At 40.7% G+C, this 18,304-nt stretch overlaps 2 protein-coding genes across 3 annotated transcripts; both read left to right on the top strand.

Annotated features, from left to right (window-relative positions):
- The first annotated feature begins 897 nt into the window (after window positions 1-897).
- Window positions 898-9,304, top strand: scdb (stearoyl-CoA desaturase b). Of its 2 annotated transcripts, XM_044372386.1 has the most exons (6): window positions 898-1,380; window positions 1,640-1,889; window positions 2,765-2,895; window positions 3,125-3,330; window positions 4,607-4,839; window positions 7,521-9,304. In XM_044372386.1, the coding sequence occupies exons 2-6, from the start codon at window positions 1,655-1,657 to the stop codon at window positions 7,718-7,720; spliced, it is 1,005 nt and encodes a 334-aa protein (XP_044228321.1). In that variant the 5' UTR covers window positions 898-1,380; window positions 1,640-1,654; the 3' UTR covers window positions 7,721-9,304. The 2 variants fall into 2 exon arrangements, with proteins under 2 accessions (XP_044228321.1, XP_044228322.1); XM_044372387.1 differs by lacking the exon at window positions 898-1,380 and having other exon boundaries at window positions 1,518-1,889.
- Window positions 9,305-12,466: 3,162 nt separating this feature from the next.
- On the top strand, window positions 12,467-18,070 carry wnt8b (wingless-type MMTV integration site family, member 8b). The gene is made up of 6 exons (XM_044373167.1): window positions 12,467-12,646; window positions 13,789-13,822; window positions 14,938-15,076; window positions 15,611-15,736; window positions 15,892-16,034; window positions 17,310-18,070. Exons 1-6 carry the CDS (start codon window positions 12,576-12,578, stop codon window positions 17,877-17,879), a joined length of 1,083 nt encoding a protein of 360 aa, XP_044229102.1. The 5' UTR covers window positions 12,467-12,575; the 3' UTR covers window positions 17,880-18,070.
- Window positions 18,071-18,304: the final 234 nt, after the last annotated feature.

The following is an 18,304-nucleotide window of genomic DNA, read 5'->3' as shown; positions in this document are numbered from 1 at the left end:
TGGATTCCTTACAGGATACCACTTTCTGTTTGAACATTTCCAACATCATCTGCCCTTTGAAAAACAAAAGAATCAGTTCTGCAGCTGTGTTGTTTTTCTTGGGTTTAATGTGTCTTAGTTTCCCATGGTTCCAACAAAATGTAATTTCTTGTGGAGCCAAAGAAAATATAAGTCACATAAGTTAATTGATAGGTTTGGGTGTGTTGAACGTGCCTTTACTTGGTATGGGCTATAAGCCAATAGCTGGGATCATCACCTTGGCATACATACACCCCTAACAATAAACCAAACACAGCTCAGTAGGGCTTGATAAATTGTGTAATTATCATATATGCAGCATACAAAGAAGGAAAACTCAACCTAAACAAAATTGTCTTCAGGATTTCTCTTCATTAACCTTCAAGAAATGTTTTTATTTTCAGCAAACACCTTAAACAAAAAGACAAAAAAGTACAACTTGCTATGATCGTTTTATAATCGTACAACATTTATGGTTGGTTCTTTGGTAAAATGCCTCGCTGAGTTATCTGAATAACTAAGCTGAGTAAAACTGAGAACAGATTTTTCTCTATACTTGGATGATTTTCAGGTTAGTCAGCCCCAGAATAGTCAGATGATACGGGTGTGTCCTTGTTAACCCTTGGTGCTATTCTTTTGACTTTTATGTGATAAATATACATTTGACACAACATTTTCTTACTCTTCTGGCTGCCAGACATACAATCATTATCAGAACAACAGTATGTCTGATACTTATCTTATTCACAGGAAAAAGTAGTAAAAATAAACATCTCTACACAAAAAATGTGTTTTGCTTTCATAACGTCAGTTGAATGTTCGAGCTTCATTGTGCATAGTTAGATATGTGCAGAGTTTGACACGAGAAGGGTGTTTTCTCACATTGATTTGCTGAGTGTGAAACGTCTCTCTGTGCTCAACTTTGAATCAAATTTTGTGACATCACGCAAAAAAGTTTGAGAGCCAATCGTTGCCCAATATGCAACTTACAGAAGCATGATTACACGATGACTCGGAGTCACACAGAAGACAAATAACTGTCTGTTCCATGTTTGACTTCGAAACACCCTCGAAGCATGTTGCACAAAGTATTAGAGCGACTGATCAAACACTGACGGGGGTAATTGTCACGAATGGTGGTAAACAACATCAGATAAGCAAACAGCCAATGGGATATTCAGAGCTGGAGGCATGAATTTTTCCATCGACCAATTGCTTTAAAACGACGTCGGAATAGGCAATAAGAAGAGGACTTCAGTAACCAGGGACCGTAACGCACCAGTTACGCATCTTTCTATTTTCATCGGCACCTACATCTCTCAGTTCCCGGATCCGCTGCAGCTGTGGTACCTTCAGCACACGGTGAGTATAGGCGCAACCTGCTGAAGCAGCCATTTAAAAACTGAAATAAAACGCAACTGAATGCACATTTTTAGCTGCCGCTTGTACACGGCCAGCCGCCGTACCTTCCTCTCTCTCTCGCTCTCTCTCTCTCTCTCGCTCTCTCCCTCTCTCTCTCTCGCTCTCTCTCTCTCTCTGTTTCTGCATCCCACCGTGCGCATTTACGAAACCAACTGAGCTACATCTCTTTTTTTCTCTCTGCTGCGCACTGCTGTTACAGAACCACTTCAGCGAAATGACCGAAACGGAAACCAGAAATCATCACGATGGCAAGCAACAGAACGGAGATACCATGGCAGAAACATCGACGGTAGAGGATGTTTTTGACGACACCTATAAAGAAAAAGAAGGTCCCAAACCGCCGAGGATACTAGTGTGGAGAAATATCATACTTATGTCCCTCTTACATGTCGGTGCGCTTTACGGACTGACCGTCATCCCTTCCGCATCGGCGTTAACTCTTGCTTGGAGTGAGTATTTACAGTAAATACAGTAGCAGCCTTGACTTTGCAGCATTTTTAGTGTGTTTTTTTCCCTCCCTGCAGGCCACAGCCAGAGAACAGAATGTGCTGATATTGTGTGATCATTGCAAACCACAGGACATGTAGGGCTACACAGCCTGGGGTGTCATGCCAGTGGGAATAATGGAGAATGAGTCACTCAGGCCTTGTAATTTCCATCATACACATCCCATGCTTGTGAGCCTCCAAATCTATATTTGGCCTCTTTACAGAGCTAAAAACCTGTGGCTGATTGTGAACTATTTGGGCTTGTGGGAATGTGATGGATGTCCCAAAATTAGAAGCATGTGGATTTCAGAGTTAGTAGCCAAACTGTTTACAGAATAAATAGAATTTGTTGCCCTATATACAGTATGTAGACTATTGCAGCATGACTCAAATTCCTGAACAGTCTCAACTTTGTTTCCACTCTGGCACTGCATAATTTTCCCCTCTCTTTGCAATGCTGAGCTGCATATTATTTCACCGCTGAAGACAAAGCACAATCACCATTCCCATAGACATCCCATTGTGAACTGCGTGGCACCACAACAGAATGTTCTTTGCCAGCCAGAAGCCCCCGGTTCTCAAATCCTGGGTAGCCTTGTCTAGGCTTCACATAGAAACACATTCAGCAGTTTTGCAACAACAAAAGTGTGAGGGGCAGACCTGCCTGCTCCCACCGTCCCATCTCCCCACACTTTGCTCATGACAGCGAGGCCTGGGTGTAATGGAAAGAACATGGTGTCCCAGTAACTCTGCTCTCACGGGTGTAAAATTAATCTCAGTGTGGTAGTGACAGTTTCCCTTAAATGTCTGTCCTTTTCACCCTCCCTTTCTCCCAGCTGTGGTGTGCTTCCTCATCAGCGCTCTCGGTGTGACTGCCGGTGCACACAGATTATGGAGCCACAGATCCTACAAGGCCTCCTCTCCCCTGCGAGTCTTCCTCGCTATCGCCAACTCCATGGCCTTTCAGGTAAAACTGAAAAAATTAAATATTCCACGTGTGTTCGCATTTATGTCATTTTATGTTTATTATTGATTAGATTTACTGCATTTACCACCAAAAAAGTGGAAACGGGACGGTTTTCACGTAATATTGTATAATTTCAGTAACATTATGTAATCAGAGTGATATGTGTTTATTCTTTCGTAACCACCTGATCCCTGATGTGATGTAATTCTCTCTGTTTGTGTGCGCGCAGAATGACATATACGAATGGGCGAGGGACCACCGCGTCCACCACAAGTATTCCGAGACGGACGCAGACCCCCACAATGCCATGCGGGGTTTCTTCTTCGCCCACATCGGTTGGTTGTTGGTTCGCAAGCATCCTGACGTCATTGAAAAGGGACGAAAACTGGAGCTCACAGACCTGAAGGCAGATAAAGTGGTCATGTTCCAAAGGCGGTGAGCAAACACTGTTTGTCTTTGGTTTTACTGCTTGCTCAGGTCAAATTTGTCTTTCTGATTGGATCTGCTCAAATATACTGAGGAAGCTCTCACTAAACGATGACTTTTCTTTGCAGTCATACATAAGCACTAAATACGCTTAATTTCTTGGATGTTAAAGGGCATTTGGGGGCATTGATATTAGGACTCCTCCCTTGATGTTTCATTCAATTAGGATCGCAGCAGCACAAAAAAATGAAAGCAATAACTTCCAGTATTCTTGAACTAGGGTAACAACAAGCTATTTACGGCTAGATTATGATGAGACACTCTTATTGAACACATCTGCAAAAAATATCTATTTTATACGTTTATTTCAATACATTTTAATATCTCAATATTGCAACTAAATTGCGATTGAGAAATTAAAAACACTTAGAGAAAGATCAGTCATCGTTTAATAATAAAAATGTCAACACTGCCCACTAGTGCGAGACAGACCATGAACCTGCACCATCACCACCCATCCATCACCCTGACCTCCACACCTTCACTAAGCAAAGCAATATAAAAATGTCACACTACATCCTGCATCAGCACTGAATGTTGCCGCTGAATACATCGCTATATTGCTGCTCATGCAAAATAGTTACATATGAATGTATCGGCAGGCTTTGTGTCTTGTTGATAAAGTCATTTGCCCTCTGGCCCTAACTGCACAGGATGTGTTGTAGTCTGGGTTACAGTGGCCATGATAACACTTTAGGGACAGATCTACTGATAAGGGATGCTTTTTGCACCAGGGACAGAATCGTAGCATGCCCAAGCAGTGTCCACTGGCTGGTCATTTGTCAACATTTCTACTCCTCTGGAAGCAGTCCCAGATTTTCACTGCTGCACTCACGCAAAAGGGATTCACACTGACCAGAGCCACCCAATTAGAAGACTCTGTGAACTGTGTACTGTGTACTGATATCCAAATTGTCCGGAGATAATAATGTTAATATGTTTACATTTGCCCTCATAACAATGTAGAATTAAATTGGTAGCCTGACACTGGTGCAGATTTTTATTGTATATTATCAATCAAATCATGTCAATTTATACACATGAGATGCAATTTTGCCTTTCACTACCATTTGGAGTGTGTTGTGGGTGTGCTGTGTGACTTTTGTCAATACAACAAAAGAAGATTTAATCTCAAAAGATAATTTTTAAAAGTCATATCTATTTTATTTCATTCCAGGTGAGAATGGATCTGGTGTGAAATATATATTTTGTTCTTTCATTTCAGGCACTACAAGCTCTCTGTGTTGATATTTTGCTTCTTGGTGCCCATGTTTGTCCCCTGGTACTTCTGGGGTGAATCCCTCCATGTGGGATACTTCCTCCCTGGACTCCTGAGATACGCTCTGGTGCTCAATGCCACCTGGCTAGTCAACAGCGCTGCACACATGTGGGGCAACAGGCCTTATGACCGCACCATTAATCCGAGGGAAAACCCACTGGTTGCTCTCAGCGCCATAGGTAAAGAAACAACATGTTCACTACTAATCACCTATGATAACGTGTATATGCTTTATTGTGAATATCTAAACATTTTTGCATTGTTCAGTGTCTTTTTGTGCCTGAGGGATTTTGAATGATCTTTTCGTCACTCGCTTAAAGCTGTCTTGTCAGGTCAACCGCAGTGGGGGCTCGGTCAAAGCTTCAGTCTGATGTGTAGTGGGGCAATTTTCTAATCCAGTGGCTGATGTTTAGTTTGTCCTGGTTGTGCCAGTTTTTGCTAGTGAAACAAAGAGGTCGTCAACTCTGTTGCTGTGTCTTTATTCACTTATTTTGTATGGTGAAAAAAAATGAGGGCCAGCCCTATAAATGCAAATGTCTGACACTGACTGACTGAGTGAGTCACTGAGTGATGAAGTTATGCCATTGGTCGGCTGAAGGCCGCCAAAGCTTGGGACAGCCAAGTATCCCAGAATGCATTTTGCACCAACCGGCAGCAATGGTGGATATTTTGAGCCAGGCTAAAAGATTTTCGCTGTAGGACTGTTACTACATAACTTTATTAGGTTTTAATATTTTTTCAAGAAAAAAACCATTTAGATTCCCAATAAGGGGTCAGATTATCCAAATAACGATTATTTGGAAATTTGCTCCGACGTTTTCGGAGATGTGAGGAACCGCTGGTGGGGTGAGACCAGCTGGTCATCTTCTGAGATGGTCAGCCCATCAACATCATACTGGGGAGAACATGATCCGATGAACTGATCTGTACAGCTCTTTGGTGATTTACTGCTGGATCTAATGTCGCCGTAGCATTTTGATATATGATATAATTCCTTTTGGAAGATAAATGTTGGTCTCACAGATGAAATCTAATAATTGTTGCTGCCACATTAGTTTGGCTGAATGTAAAGTGAAGTTTCATGTTTTTATTGGACAGAGCAACAGCGCTGCCCCAGGGGCTCTATATGCACAGATATCACCACATTTCAATGAATATAAATGTATTCAAATGAACAGATCAGTCTATATTCAATTTTGTTTTATTTTACTAAGCTACATAACAGTTTGGATTTTTATTATAGCTACATTACAGACTGAATAACATCATTTACTGCATCTCTCTGTCTAGCGTTTCACACACAGTCCAGCCATATAGTATGTTTTGACCTAGTCTTGTTGAGTTAGGCACTGGTGTTATTTTCTGCATCATTGTTTGTCATTGTGATGGCTGACACTGAAGGGGTGTGAAGCTGCAAACAGCGCTGAGCATTGTTGGCTGCAAAACGGCTCTGAATTCACAAACTAACTAATGATTGCACAAGAATGCACCATTCTGACATGCAGGTGTACTAGGATTAAAGGATAGGTTCACAATTTTTCAAGTCTGTCTTAAAACAACAATCAGGTGCCCAAATGAACATTGAATCAGGTTTTGCTCGCTGTAATCATTCCTCCTGTTCATACTGACCATTAAAGGATCCCTTTCAAATGCACTTACAAGGTAAGTGATGGGGGACAAAATCCACAGTCCTCAATTTGAGCAAAAATGTATTTGAAAGTTTATCTGAGGCTTCCACAGTTACAGTCTTTTTAGTAAAACAATCCCTCTTTGTGTCTCAATGGACAGTGTTTTCCTGTTAAGCTGTCAGTGGAAGGATTGTAAGAAAAAGAAGAAATTTTGCACTAAAAAGACAATTTAATAACTAAATTAAGTTACAACTAATTTGGACGGCTGAAGCCTCATGTTATCTTAAAATAAATGTTTATATATATTTTTGCATGGGAGGAGGGCTGTGGAATTTGTCCCCCCATCACTTTCATTAAAAGTGCATTATGAAAGATTCTCTCGATGGCCAGAAAAGGAGAAATGATTACAGCTAGAGAAACATGTGTCAATGTTCATTTGGGCTTGAGAGAAAAATGAAAAAATGCGACCTTATTCTTTAACACTGTCTGCTCTGTCTTGTCTAACAAGCTTGCAAGCAAGATAGCCCTTCTGTTGCACGGCACCAAACTAAATGCTCTCTAGAGACTGAGTGCAGCGGAAAAATGCCCTGGAAACAATCACTGTATGTTTCACCTGCACCAATTTTCACCTTCTTTTAAGTCCTGCTCATTGTGTGTATTTTTAATTGGTTACATGTTTTCTGTTACTTGCATGTTCCTAAGCAGCCAGAGCAGCGGTTTGATCATGAGCCTCAAACACAAAAATATCACTTTGTCATTGCAATCAGGAAAAACACAGTGGTAAAAGTGATCCAACCCCCCCTGAAACATGATTAAATTGATCTTATAAGCCCTGAAAGGTCAGTCTTTTAACTTAACCAGCAATATTACCTCAATTTGGGGAAATTCATGCACCCAACACTATCTATGAATATGACTCATACTTGACTAACCTGTGCTGTTACCATAAAATAGCACTCCTGATTTTTGTACTCGTAAATTGCATTTCACCACAGTCCACCTCAAAGATTTTCAAATCCAAAAATAAGTCTCCACTCCGCTCTCTCCACTTAGCATCAAATCAAATAACAGTCACACGCTGCTAATCGCTGTTTGTCCTGTGATGTGTTCAAATGAGCAGAAAGCAAGTGTAAATAAAGTTCACTTATAACTGTGCATGTCTTCATGCCTGTGAGCTTGTTGACTTTTAGCATAACACTAAGCTTTTCTTTTGTTTTGTGTGTTTTTTTCAGGGGAAGGCTTCCACAACTACCATCACACGTTCCCCTATGACTACGCCACCAGTGAGTTCGGCTGCAAGCTCAATCTCACCACTGCCTTTATAGACCTTATGTGCTTCCTGGGTTTGGCCACGGACCGTAAGATAGTGTCAAAGGAAATGATAGCTGCGCGCAAGCAGCGAACGGGTGACAGCAGCAACAAAAGTGGCTGAGTCACTCTTGCTTAAAAACTCTGCAATTGATGCCGATGTGTCGAACCAAGACAGAACGTAGCAACAGTGATAGCAGCATTTCGGTGAGGCAGTAGTGGTTGAGTGGTGATTACCATGCTTCTGATTATAAGTTAAACCTCTTCCAGAGACTAATATTGGCTTTAAAGAGTCATAGACCTTTGCATAAATTGTGTGGGTCTGTTGTTTTGAAGTGTCCTCGCCTCGCCACAGCCAGCGACATGGCTACACGTGCAAGCACAGCTTTTTCACCATAATATCAAACAGGTGCAAGGAGAATGGAAAAAAAAATGGCTAATTGGGATTTAAATCTCTTTTGGCACAGCCAAACAAGTGAGCGGTGTCAAAGCAGTGATTATAGAATAATTAATCTCTTATTTATTCATGTGCTATTTATTAATAGTCTTTGGGAGCTTTATTGAAATCCTTAACAGTGAGGTTTCTCTACAGGCAAGGTTTAGTCGTGTCTGTTTTTTAAGGGTCTTTTGGTCTAACTTCTGTCAGTAGTGCTTTGTTTCATTCCGCAGGGAGTGGAGTGTAATCTCGATATTTGTTCAGCTTTTTTAAGCTAAGGTTTTCTCTATTTTTGGTAAGCCAGTAGTCTTACTAAACCATAAGCTGCTGTGTTCAAGGCCAACACCGAGACAGTCAACACACTTTTGAACTGTCCCCGTGTGTCATATCAGAGCAACCCGGGGTGAATTCAGTTCAGATCTGATCTACTTTGGGATACTTTCTCACCAAATGTCTCCTGTCCGAGGGGCTCTTAATGAAAGTCTTTATAAGGGATTAAATTCTCTGGTTTAATACAATGTATACCTCTGGTTGAGTAGTGAAGCTGCCTCTGACTCCACTATCCAACCTCGTCATGGAGACATCTCTGCACAAGCATACAACCAGAGTTCTCACTCTTAATCGGAAAAGCGAGAATTGTTTGCTTTTACTGTCAATCCAGATATAAGGTCTCCCTCTCCCTCAGATAAGGTCAATGAGGCATGTTTAGGAGGTGCATTAACCTTTTGTGCTCTCTGATATTATTAAAACAAATATCAGGACTCTTGCCCAAATGCCTTATAAGGGTAATATATTGTACTTTTCAGTTGCACACTTATTAAAAAAAGTGCAAGTTTCAGAAATCAATTAGGGCTTAAATTTGCTGTCTAATCATGGCTGTGTTGTGACTGTCTGTTTGTAAGGAACTCTTGAAGAACTGAAATCCCTTATTTATAGTAAAAAAGAAAGAGGGACCATTTAAAAAAAAGACATCGTAAAAAAGTATGGGTTATTTTCATTTAACCTTTGAATAAGCCAAAAGATTCCTCTTAAACAGGATATTGTAATATTTGACACACTTCCTCTTTTCAAGTACAACAATTTTTACAGTGTTAACTTCTTGAAGTTTAAATGCCTTAAAAAATGGCACATTTTTTCAAAGAATGTTTTTGCCCACTGTATGTACCATAAATAAACCAAATTTTCTACCTGTGAAAAAGTATGTTTTGCTGTTTTTGTTGGATTTCTGTAATACTCCTTATTCATATACTGAATAAAAAAATTATGAGCATACCATTTCTGTAATATTCTTGAATACTGCAATGATAATGACTATTACTGAACTACTATTATTTAAGTTATTACAATATATTAGCTATACCATAAATAACTATTCAAATGTAGAAAGAAAAACATAAGGTAACTGTCAAAAATCATGAACACCTCATGCTTGCTTGGTTATTGAGTAGAATATGCAGGTTATATTCTAACTGCACACACAACACAGAAACCTGTTAACAAACTGTGCACCCTGACATGCATAGTATTTCAGAAATGATGTGATGACATCACAGCTTAAAAAACACGTGTGAAATGTCCAAAAAAAAAACCCACGTGCCTCTATGTGAATTCATCCAGTGAACAGCTTCACATGTGACAAATGGGTATTATTTTTCACACCCTCCCATACTGCAGTATAGTGGCATATACTATTTGGTATTTATGGAAAGCTTCACTGATAGTTGTGGGTTTGATTAATATCTGCCCGTGCAACACATGTTTATATTGCCTCAGCGGGGGTTAAGGTGATAACTTTGACTTGTTTAATTGTTGAGAAAGAATCCTTGAATGTTCTTATCTCTGTCTTGCTGCTCACATAATCCAGCTGTAGCATCGCTTATAGACATCTTGTTCTTGTTAATAGAGAGCTGTGTCTCCTGTCTGCATGCCTACTGATGGGGATCTACCTCTGCTGGTCATGCTCGGCTTACTTGTCTCAACTACATCTAACAATGTTGTAAGACCACAGCACATGTGACACTTCCATTACGTCTTACATATTTAAAATACCTGCAGATATTGTCTACACATTCCTTAAGGACAGCTTACTGTGGATACAGTACTTAATGTCATTTTGCAGCTTTTTCTGCAAGACCTAAAATGAACAAATGTCTTTCTGTTCTCACTGTGGTCATTTTTGCAAGCACTGATAAGAGCAGCAAGGTAGTTAAGACACCATATGAGTTGATTTCAAGATTTCCTGTCAGCTATGTAACTGGTTTGTCGATGAGCCCTTGAGCAAAGCATTGTGTCCCTGCCAGCTCTTTTTGATCTAGATTTCCTCAGAAGTGGAGTTTTACAGTGATTATCAAATATACTGTATGAAGGATGTGTGCATTTGCTCCCTCTGCTGGACAACTATGACAAGTTAAATGAACAACCAATATAGTACATCCTCCATCTGTGTAAAAGCAGTAAATTTCTTTGTTGAACATGATGATTTTTTGGTAAATGTGCCAAAGAGCTGCAGCCGCCAGACTGAGTGGGTCCGGTCCAAAAGTACTATAAGTGGTCCCACCACTGCTGATCTCTGTTGCCCCAACAGTGACATCAGCCCTCCGTCCATTGGCTACTGACTGTCAGGCCATCCTCTTCTCGGCATGTAACACCTCTGTGTGGTCACACTGCCAGTTATAACTCAGACACTTCGGTGAGGACAGTCAGACGGTTTTAACACCACTGAGGGCGTGTTAACAGAAACATGTGATGCTGGGGAATCTGATTTCATCACTTTAGAAAGACATGAAATAGCCCAAAAGTTTGACACGCACGCATACCTTGTGGATGTACGTTTTAAAAATTCTCATCATGTCCAATTTGACATATGATATTTGATAAATACACACACACACACACACACACACACACACACACACACACACACACACACACACACACACTCGCACAGGCGATTTAATTTGTGCAAAATGTGGGCCAAATGTGCTGACATTTTGCTCTACTTGTTGCAATAACTCATTTTGGTGATGCTCTCTCTAATGAATCATCTATCCTGTGTTAAAAAAAGAAAAAAAAAGCTAAAACAACAGGTCGGATCCTGCTTTTGTCTCATGTCATTCCTCTTTAAATCTTAATCCAAAAACATCCCTCAGAAGTTCGCCCTCCGAATGACTTTTTTCCCCCCTCTAATCCTAATTTGCACACAAGAAGATTGCTAAAGGGCTGCCTGCGCCAAAGGAAAGGGACCTAAGGGTCAGACGGGGTTATTGGGGAGTAAACCTTCATCCAGTGTTAGGTAGGGACCGTCTGGATTAGTGATGCAAATGTCGTATATCTGATCAATGACTATAGGCCCAATCCAATATTCCAATCCCTCACCTTTCATTTGCTGTTAGGGGATCATCACTTTGTTGGGGAAATATATCTTTTAAATTCTCCACAGGCACTCAAACAAAAATAAAGTCATCCTATAATAACTTTTAGATGAATACGACTAAAATATTTCATAAAAGCGTGAATATTACAATCATTACAACAGTAGAGGGGAAAAAAAACTCGAAAAGAGAAAAGCACAAGTGACTTTTATCCCCTCTAGGAACAGCTGACTCTTGGACTTTCTGCTAAATGAATCAAATTTGAGCAAAGATGGATTTTCTTATTTTTCGCGTATCAACTGACCTCACACAATAGAAAATTACGCCAGATTTGTGTCTGCAGATGTCCCAAATAACAACTAAGTTATCATCAGATCCAATTCTGCGACTGCGTAGATCTGGTAAAAGTGGGAATGATACCCTTTCCTTACTGAGAAAAAGTTACGCATTGACCTGCAGTTCATTCCTTTAAATAAAATAATACGTAAATTATTCTCTGAAATTTTTGCAATTTTAATGATGGAGTTTGACCCCATCTGGAATTAAATGGTCAAATGACAGTTTCAAAGCGATTATTTTCTGACGTTTTCCGCCTGAGTAACAGTCTCTGTGTTTCAGGGTGATAAACACTGATTCAATCACATCTTTGTTAAACCGTGAATTACTTCCTCAAGAGCAAACACTATGGGCCTATTTCTTTGTAGTCCTATCAAACAATTCGTCATCCAGAGGACTATATCTCCCACTAATCCCTGACAATCAGCTGCGAGATAGATATCTTAAATAAACTTTTTTCTCTAGTCAGAAATTCAGGGGATCAGTGTTACACTTTTCCTATAGGATTAAACAGATCTTCCTTTGCTCTTGAATAGAGGCAGGGAAGCCCCCGTTGCCCGGCCCTGAAGGCCCAGGGTGCCCTTTTGATCATCGCAGTTTCTCCTTGGTGCAATACTTCTGATTGGCCAGGAGAGTAAGAAGGGGGAAAATCTTTAATTAAGCAGATAATCTCTTGTTGGGACGAGAGCAGCTCCATTTCAGAGCCCCCTCCTTGAATCTCCTTGGAGGCCCTGGTGAAGTTGCATGTGCTGGGAGCTCAGTTTGCTCTCCACCGATAGACTGTCTGCAGGCTTTGGACGGGCTCTGAGTGACCGTCATCCCTCTCACCTGTCAGGATGTTCATGCATTTGGAGGTTTTCTATTATATTTTCATCCTCCTGGCTCACATGAGGTCATACTGCTGCTGGTAAGTTGTATTTATGATGAAATAGCATTTTATCTTATATTTTTCAGTTTAATTTTGGGTTCAGATGATGCTAATCTCCAAAAACTACATTTCATGGCTGTGGTAATACATGCAACACAAACAGTTATTTTTGTCAGTATAAATTTGTTTATAAGCCCTAATTACTTGTGTTTTTTCTTTTATCAGTTGTTGGAATAATATTCAAAAGGCGTAACATGACCCATAAAATCACTTAATTGAACAACCTGGGAATTGGAAATAAAAAAAATTGCTTAAATTAAGGGATTGTTTCTCACAGAAATTATACTTGTACTCATTCTATTAATTTCACAAGTACCACTCTCTAATTAAGCAGCCTTTATAAAGAGTTGTACCTAATGACTTTATTAATGGTTAATAAATCAGTTCTTAATAGATCAGTTGTAAGAACAACTTTTGGGTTGGCAAGCTGTGACAACGCTCTTTGATTGGTTACACCATCTGACCGCTTATTACTAGAAAAAGGGCGGCGGATGATCATGAACAATTTATAAACACTCACAACCTCAGATTTGATGGTTTAAAACCTTTTTCTTATAGTTTGCTAATATTTATAGCTGCAGACTTTGTGGCCTATTAGAAATCGAGAAACCCATGAGCATTTAGAAATGGATTACCAACATTTAGAACTGTGTTACAACCTGGCAACCCCAGATTTTTCCTAATTAATGGCACATAACTGATCGATAAAGCATTAGTAGATTATTTTACTAACCACTAATGAAGCCATTAGTTACTTATAAGCTCTTTATGAAAAGTGCCTTATTTAAAAATGGTAAAGTTTCACCTAAACCCTCGATGCATCGTTTGTACTTGCATGAATTGATGAATGTTGGATGGGATAAGAACTTTTCCGTTATACTCTAAATTGTTTCCCACTTTGTTAAAATCTTGATCAAGTTCTGAATGCATGGCATTACCTCCAGTGTTCCTCCATTTCTAGAAATGTTTTAACAAAATCAGCAGTAATGTTCACTAAGGTTTGGTTACCTACTGGTGTCACGGTTTAGCATGTTACAAAGCGCACTAATGAGAGATGTTAGCAGAGGAATTTGTGAAGGACACTTAGCTTCCTTGAGTGAATAAGCTGTCTCCTTTTCCAGGTCAGTGAATAATTTCTTGATGACTGGACCCAAGGTAAGCCAACTTTCTTTTGATCTTTTCTCCCTGTCCCTTTTCCAAAAGAGAGAGGGAGAGAAAAAATGGTTTCTGTGTTTTTTTCAGTACTCAATTCAAGTCTGTTGTCCTTGTGATATCTTAACTGAAGTGTATGGACAAGCCCTGTTACCTGTCTGTATGCAACAATGGCGCTAATGATATATCAGTGATATTCTTGGCCCTTTGTGATTTTCTTTCCCCCTCCCTACACTTGACCTTATTCAGAGGCTCTGTGTATCTGTGGGTGAATGTGTTAAGAGGCAGGAGAGGCGAGGGCAAGGCATTGCTGTAGTGGGTGGTCATCATTAGTGCGCCAGAACCCTGTGAAAGAGGTGGTACTCCATTTCTCCAAAGGCCACTTGAGACATATTAGTTATATTATCGTTCACACAGTCTGAACAAGCAGCAGAGCAGCGGGCGAAAGCCAAGGACAGAGTGTACTGGTTTAAGAGAACTTACGAATTCATTGTATTCACCATTCAGTTTAAAAAATATAATAATATTTCAGTGAATTCTTATTGTTTTTGTCACTAACCAAACACTGTGCGTTATATAAATCTCTAAAACAAGACTTGTCCATATGTATGTAACCCACTTTGAAATTGTTGAGAATTTTTAAACTTGGCTTACAGCACTGTTTCTAGTTTATTATCATGCATGATTTGACTTTGTGAACCCTGAATCAGCTCAGAAATGCCAGAATTTCTCTGATGATTTGTCACATCTGCTTAGGACTCACTGAACACCTGCACAAGTTACACAAGTCGAAGCCAGCCAGCTGCTAGCTGTCCACAATCTTTTATTGCTGGATATTGTGACTACTGTCTCTATTTATCTGTGTGAGCTGTGTGTTCTGGGTTTATTCAACCCAGTCTCCTAAAATGTACGTTTCCATACCACTAATAGGGTTGGATTTAATAGGTGGGATGCGACCACCAAAACCGATTATCATAATCTACCGTAAGGTAGATTTATCAGGGTATCAAATCATACCAGATACTTCATCTCACTTTCTTAAATCATCTTGTCATTATTACAATATGTGGGGGGCCTGAACATCATTTTTCACATTTTCCTTGCCTCTTCTTCTGCAGGCATACCTGATCTACTCCAGCAGTGTGGCAGCAGGAGCTCAGAGTGGCATAGAAGAGTGCAAATACCAGTTTGCATGGGACCGCTGGAACTGCCCTGAGAGAGCTCTGCAGCTGTCCACGCACAGCAGTCTGCGCAGCGGTAAGTCCTCATGAAGGCACCATGCGCCCTTAATAGATCTGGATGAGAAATACCCCTGAAAAAAAGTTTGGAAAGTTTTTGGTAACTGTGAACTTTTGTTTCGTTTCAAAACTCTTTATCATTCCTCACAGGGGAGGGGTTCTTTTTTGTTTGTGAAACTGAAATGTTTGCTCAGTCAGAAGATTCACCACACTTTGGGATCGTTACAGTGGCCATGGTCGCTAGGGCCAAAACAAACACACTAATCCAATTCACAACAACCACGGCACCCACTGCCTCTTTGTGTCTTATGTAGCAACACTGGTTTTCACAAGACAAATGAGACACCAGACAAATTTTGCAATTCCAGATCAGCTTTATTTAGAAGGCAAAGATAGATAACCTCAAGACCGGTTTCATGGTCCCAGTATGATACAATTGATGTACAGCTACTTCAATTTACTGATGTCCGGGAGATTGTATAATGTCTAGATAATTATACAATGATCTGTGTGATGAAAAAAGTCAGTAAATGAGCCTCTCTGCTCCCACCAGCAAATCGGGAGACAGCATTCGTCCATGCCATCAGCTCCGCTGGCGTTATGTACACTTTAACAAGGAACTGCAGTCTTGGAGACTTTGACAACTGTGGCTGTGATGACAGCAGGAACGGACAACGAGGTAAGACAAATACACAGATCTGTACATGAAGCACAGGTAGTGTGAAATATCTACTGACGAAATATGACACTCACAGCAGATGTTGATGTGTGAGCGGATCATTTAAACAGTGGTCAAACAGCAGGGTAAGAAGTTTCCTTCTCTTTATCTTCTAGGTGGTCATGGATGGCTCTGGGGTGGCTGCAGCGACAATGTTGGCTTTGGCGAGGCCATTTCCAAACAGTTTGTTGATGCTTTGGAGACTGGGCAGGACGCTCGGGCAGCCATGAATCTCCATAATAACGAGGCTGGGCGCAAGGTACAGTGGATGCCCTCAACTCGCTCCATACACTTGGAGTGACGTTAATACCTTGGTTTTAATTTCAGGCTGCTTGTTTTCTTCAAGCATGAACCATACAGTATTTATCTGCTGTATCCCACAAAAACTGGGTGGCGGCTTGGTTGATATTTTGGGGATCTTTCCTGGCCCTCCAACTGATTGCACAGTGTAAAGCACCTTTTGAATCATTTTTCCCTTCTCAGAATTACACTGAGTGTGCCACCCAAGCATCCCTTTCACGTCGCTATAAGTGAGGTGCCACTCGTCCCCAATAATAACAGTGTGTTCGGTGTACCAGAAGGGCCTATTTACCAGTGCTGAATGCCCCTTATGACAATACCTCAACTCAAGAATCTCAGGATCACTGGTGCAAGCTTAATTAGAGATCCTGTGGAGCCAGACATTGCACAGCATTCTATATTATGCTGCTTTTTAAAATAAGTGTTTAGTTTTATTCTTGCAATAAGGATCCCACATTTATGTTGGTCTTTGTTTAGCCCCGAGGGAGTCTGAGGGGACCACAGGCGTGCAGCTGAAGTGCTCTTTGTTTACGGTGCCTTTGCTCCCCCCTGTTGGGCCCTAGGATCCCCATGGCACCTGGAGCATCATTGTAACAGAAAAAAATGGGGATAGAAAGAGAGAAAAACTCCTTTTTCATTTCTCCACTCAATAGGACCCTCCATTGGGTCTTCTCACACTAGAAAACATGTTGATAATGAACATGCTAAATAAATACTCCTATTTCTCTGGGGGGACAATGGGACTCAATGTGAAACTTTGATTCAGCCTCACCTCAACAGAAAGTTCATCCCCTCCTCAGGGAAAGAAAACGTCCCTTTTCAACTGACAGCTGTTTTGTGTCGGGTAAAGTCAGGACAAAAAAAAAAAAAAAAAAACTCAGCAAAGGACCTTGAAGCTATCATTTCTTCCTTTCAGTGTATTCATCCTTTTTTTCAACTTCACTAGAAAACCTTGAGAATACAATCAGTTAATTTGACAACACATCAATCAAGAGACAATGGACATCCTGTCTCTTGCGCACACACTTGTACATACATTTATACCTACATAAACACACATGTATATATATATATATATATATATATATGACTGCATACTCACCCCCACAGAATCAATTCTTTTATTATGACTGAGTTTTTGGTTCAGTTTTTCATTTGAAACTCAGAGCAAAATGTACTTTCATACTCGTGAATCTTCCCTGTTTCAACACTTCTCTGTTTGTCTTAACTCCAGGCTGTGAAGGGGACTATGCAGAGGACATGCAAATGCCACGGAGTGTCGGGGAGCTGCACCACACAGACCTGCTGGCTGCAGCTGCCAGAGTTCAGGGAGGTGGGGAACTACTTGAAGGAGAAGTACCACAGGGCTCTGAAGGTGGATCTCCTCCGTGGAGCGGGGAACAGCGCGGCCAGCCGAGGGGCCATCGCTGAGACCTTTAGCTCCATCTCACGCAAGGAGCTGGTCCACCTTGAAGACTCCCCCGATTACTGCTTAGAGAACCGCACTCTGGGCTTGCCGGGCACAGAGGGCCGCGAGTGCCTCAAGAAAGGCAAGAACTTGAGCAAATGGGAGAAACGGAGCTGTAAGAGGTTATGCGGAGAGTGTGGGCTGGCTGTGGAGGAGCGCAAAGCTGAGATGGTGTCGAGCTGTAATTGTAAATTCCACTGGTGCTGCGCGGTGAAGTGTGAGCAGTGCAGAAAGACAGTGACCAAGTACTTCTGTGTGAAGAAAGGAGGTCAGAGGGGAAGGAACGAGAGTGCTGGCAGTCGCCGGAAGAATCTCAGACTGAGGAAGAAGCACTGAGCATCCTCATCAATTCTCCCGGTGCTGTCATCATATTTGTACCACTGCGCCTCCTGTTAACATCCAAACTGTCTGTGCATGTTCAGATTGTGTGTATTTAAAAAAAAAAACAATTTAGCAAACATGCAAATTAAGACTGTCTTCATTGTCAGTTTTGTATTAAAGATTAACAACAGTGGGATGTGCAAAAAAAAAAATCATGATAGAGAACACAAGAAGGGGAAGTTTTTACATCTTTGTAGTTTTTTTTTGGTATAAATGTATTTAAGATATATTTTTATACATTTTGAAATATCACTTGGCATTTTTCTCTGACTCTGACTTCAAAACTCTCCAAAACATGATTTATTTATTTTCATACAGACAAAAAAAACCAAACAAAAACTGAACCTGAAACAGTTATTAGTTTGAGTTTTTGACTGTTA

This window comes from Thunnus albacares, chromosome 14 (genome assembly GCF_914725855.1).
Source record: "Thunnus albacares chromosome 14, fThuAlb1.1, whole genome shotgun sequence".
NCBI lineage: Eukaryota > Metazoa > Chordata > Actinopteri > Scombriformes > Scombridae > Thunnus > Thunnus albacares.
This window is presented reverse-complemented; position numbering and strand designations above follow the sequence as displayed.

Coding starts and splice junctions, on each gene's coding strand:
- scdb (XM_044372386.1), top strand. CDS start 1,655: ATGACCGAAACGGAAACCAGAAATCATCACGATGGCAAGCAACAGAAC. Junction 2,896..3,124: donor CCAACTCCATGGCCTTTCAG/GTAAAACTGAAA, acceptor GTGTGCGCGCAG/AATGACATATACGAATGGGC. Junction 4,840..7,520: donor GGTTGCTCTCAGCGCCATAG/GTAAAGAAACAA, acceptor TGTTTTTTTCAG/GGGAAGGCTTCCACAACTAC.
- wnt8b (XM_044373167.1), top strand. CDS start 12,576: ATGTTCATGCATTTGGAGGTTTTCTATTATATTTTCATCCTCCTGGCT. Junction 15,077..15,610: donor GCACAGCAGTCTGCGCAGCG/GTAAGTCCTCAT, acceptor TGCTCCCACCAG/CAAATCGGGAGACAGCATTC. Junction 16,035..17,309: donor ATAACGAGGCTGGGCGCAAG/GTACAGTGGATG, acceptor TCTTAACTCCAG/GCTGTGAAGGGGACTATGCA.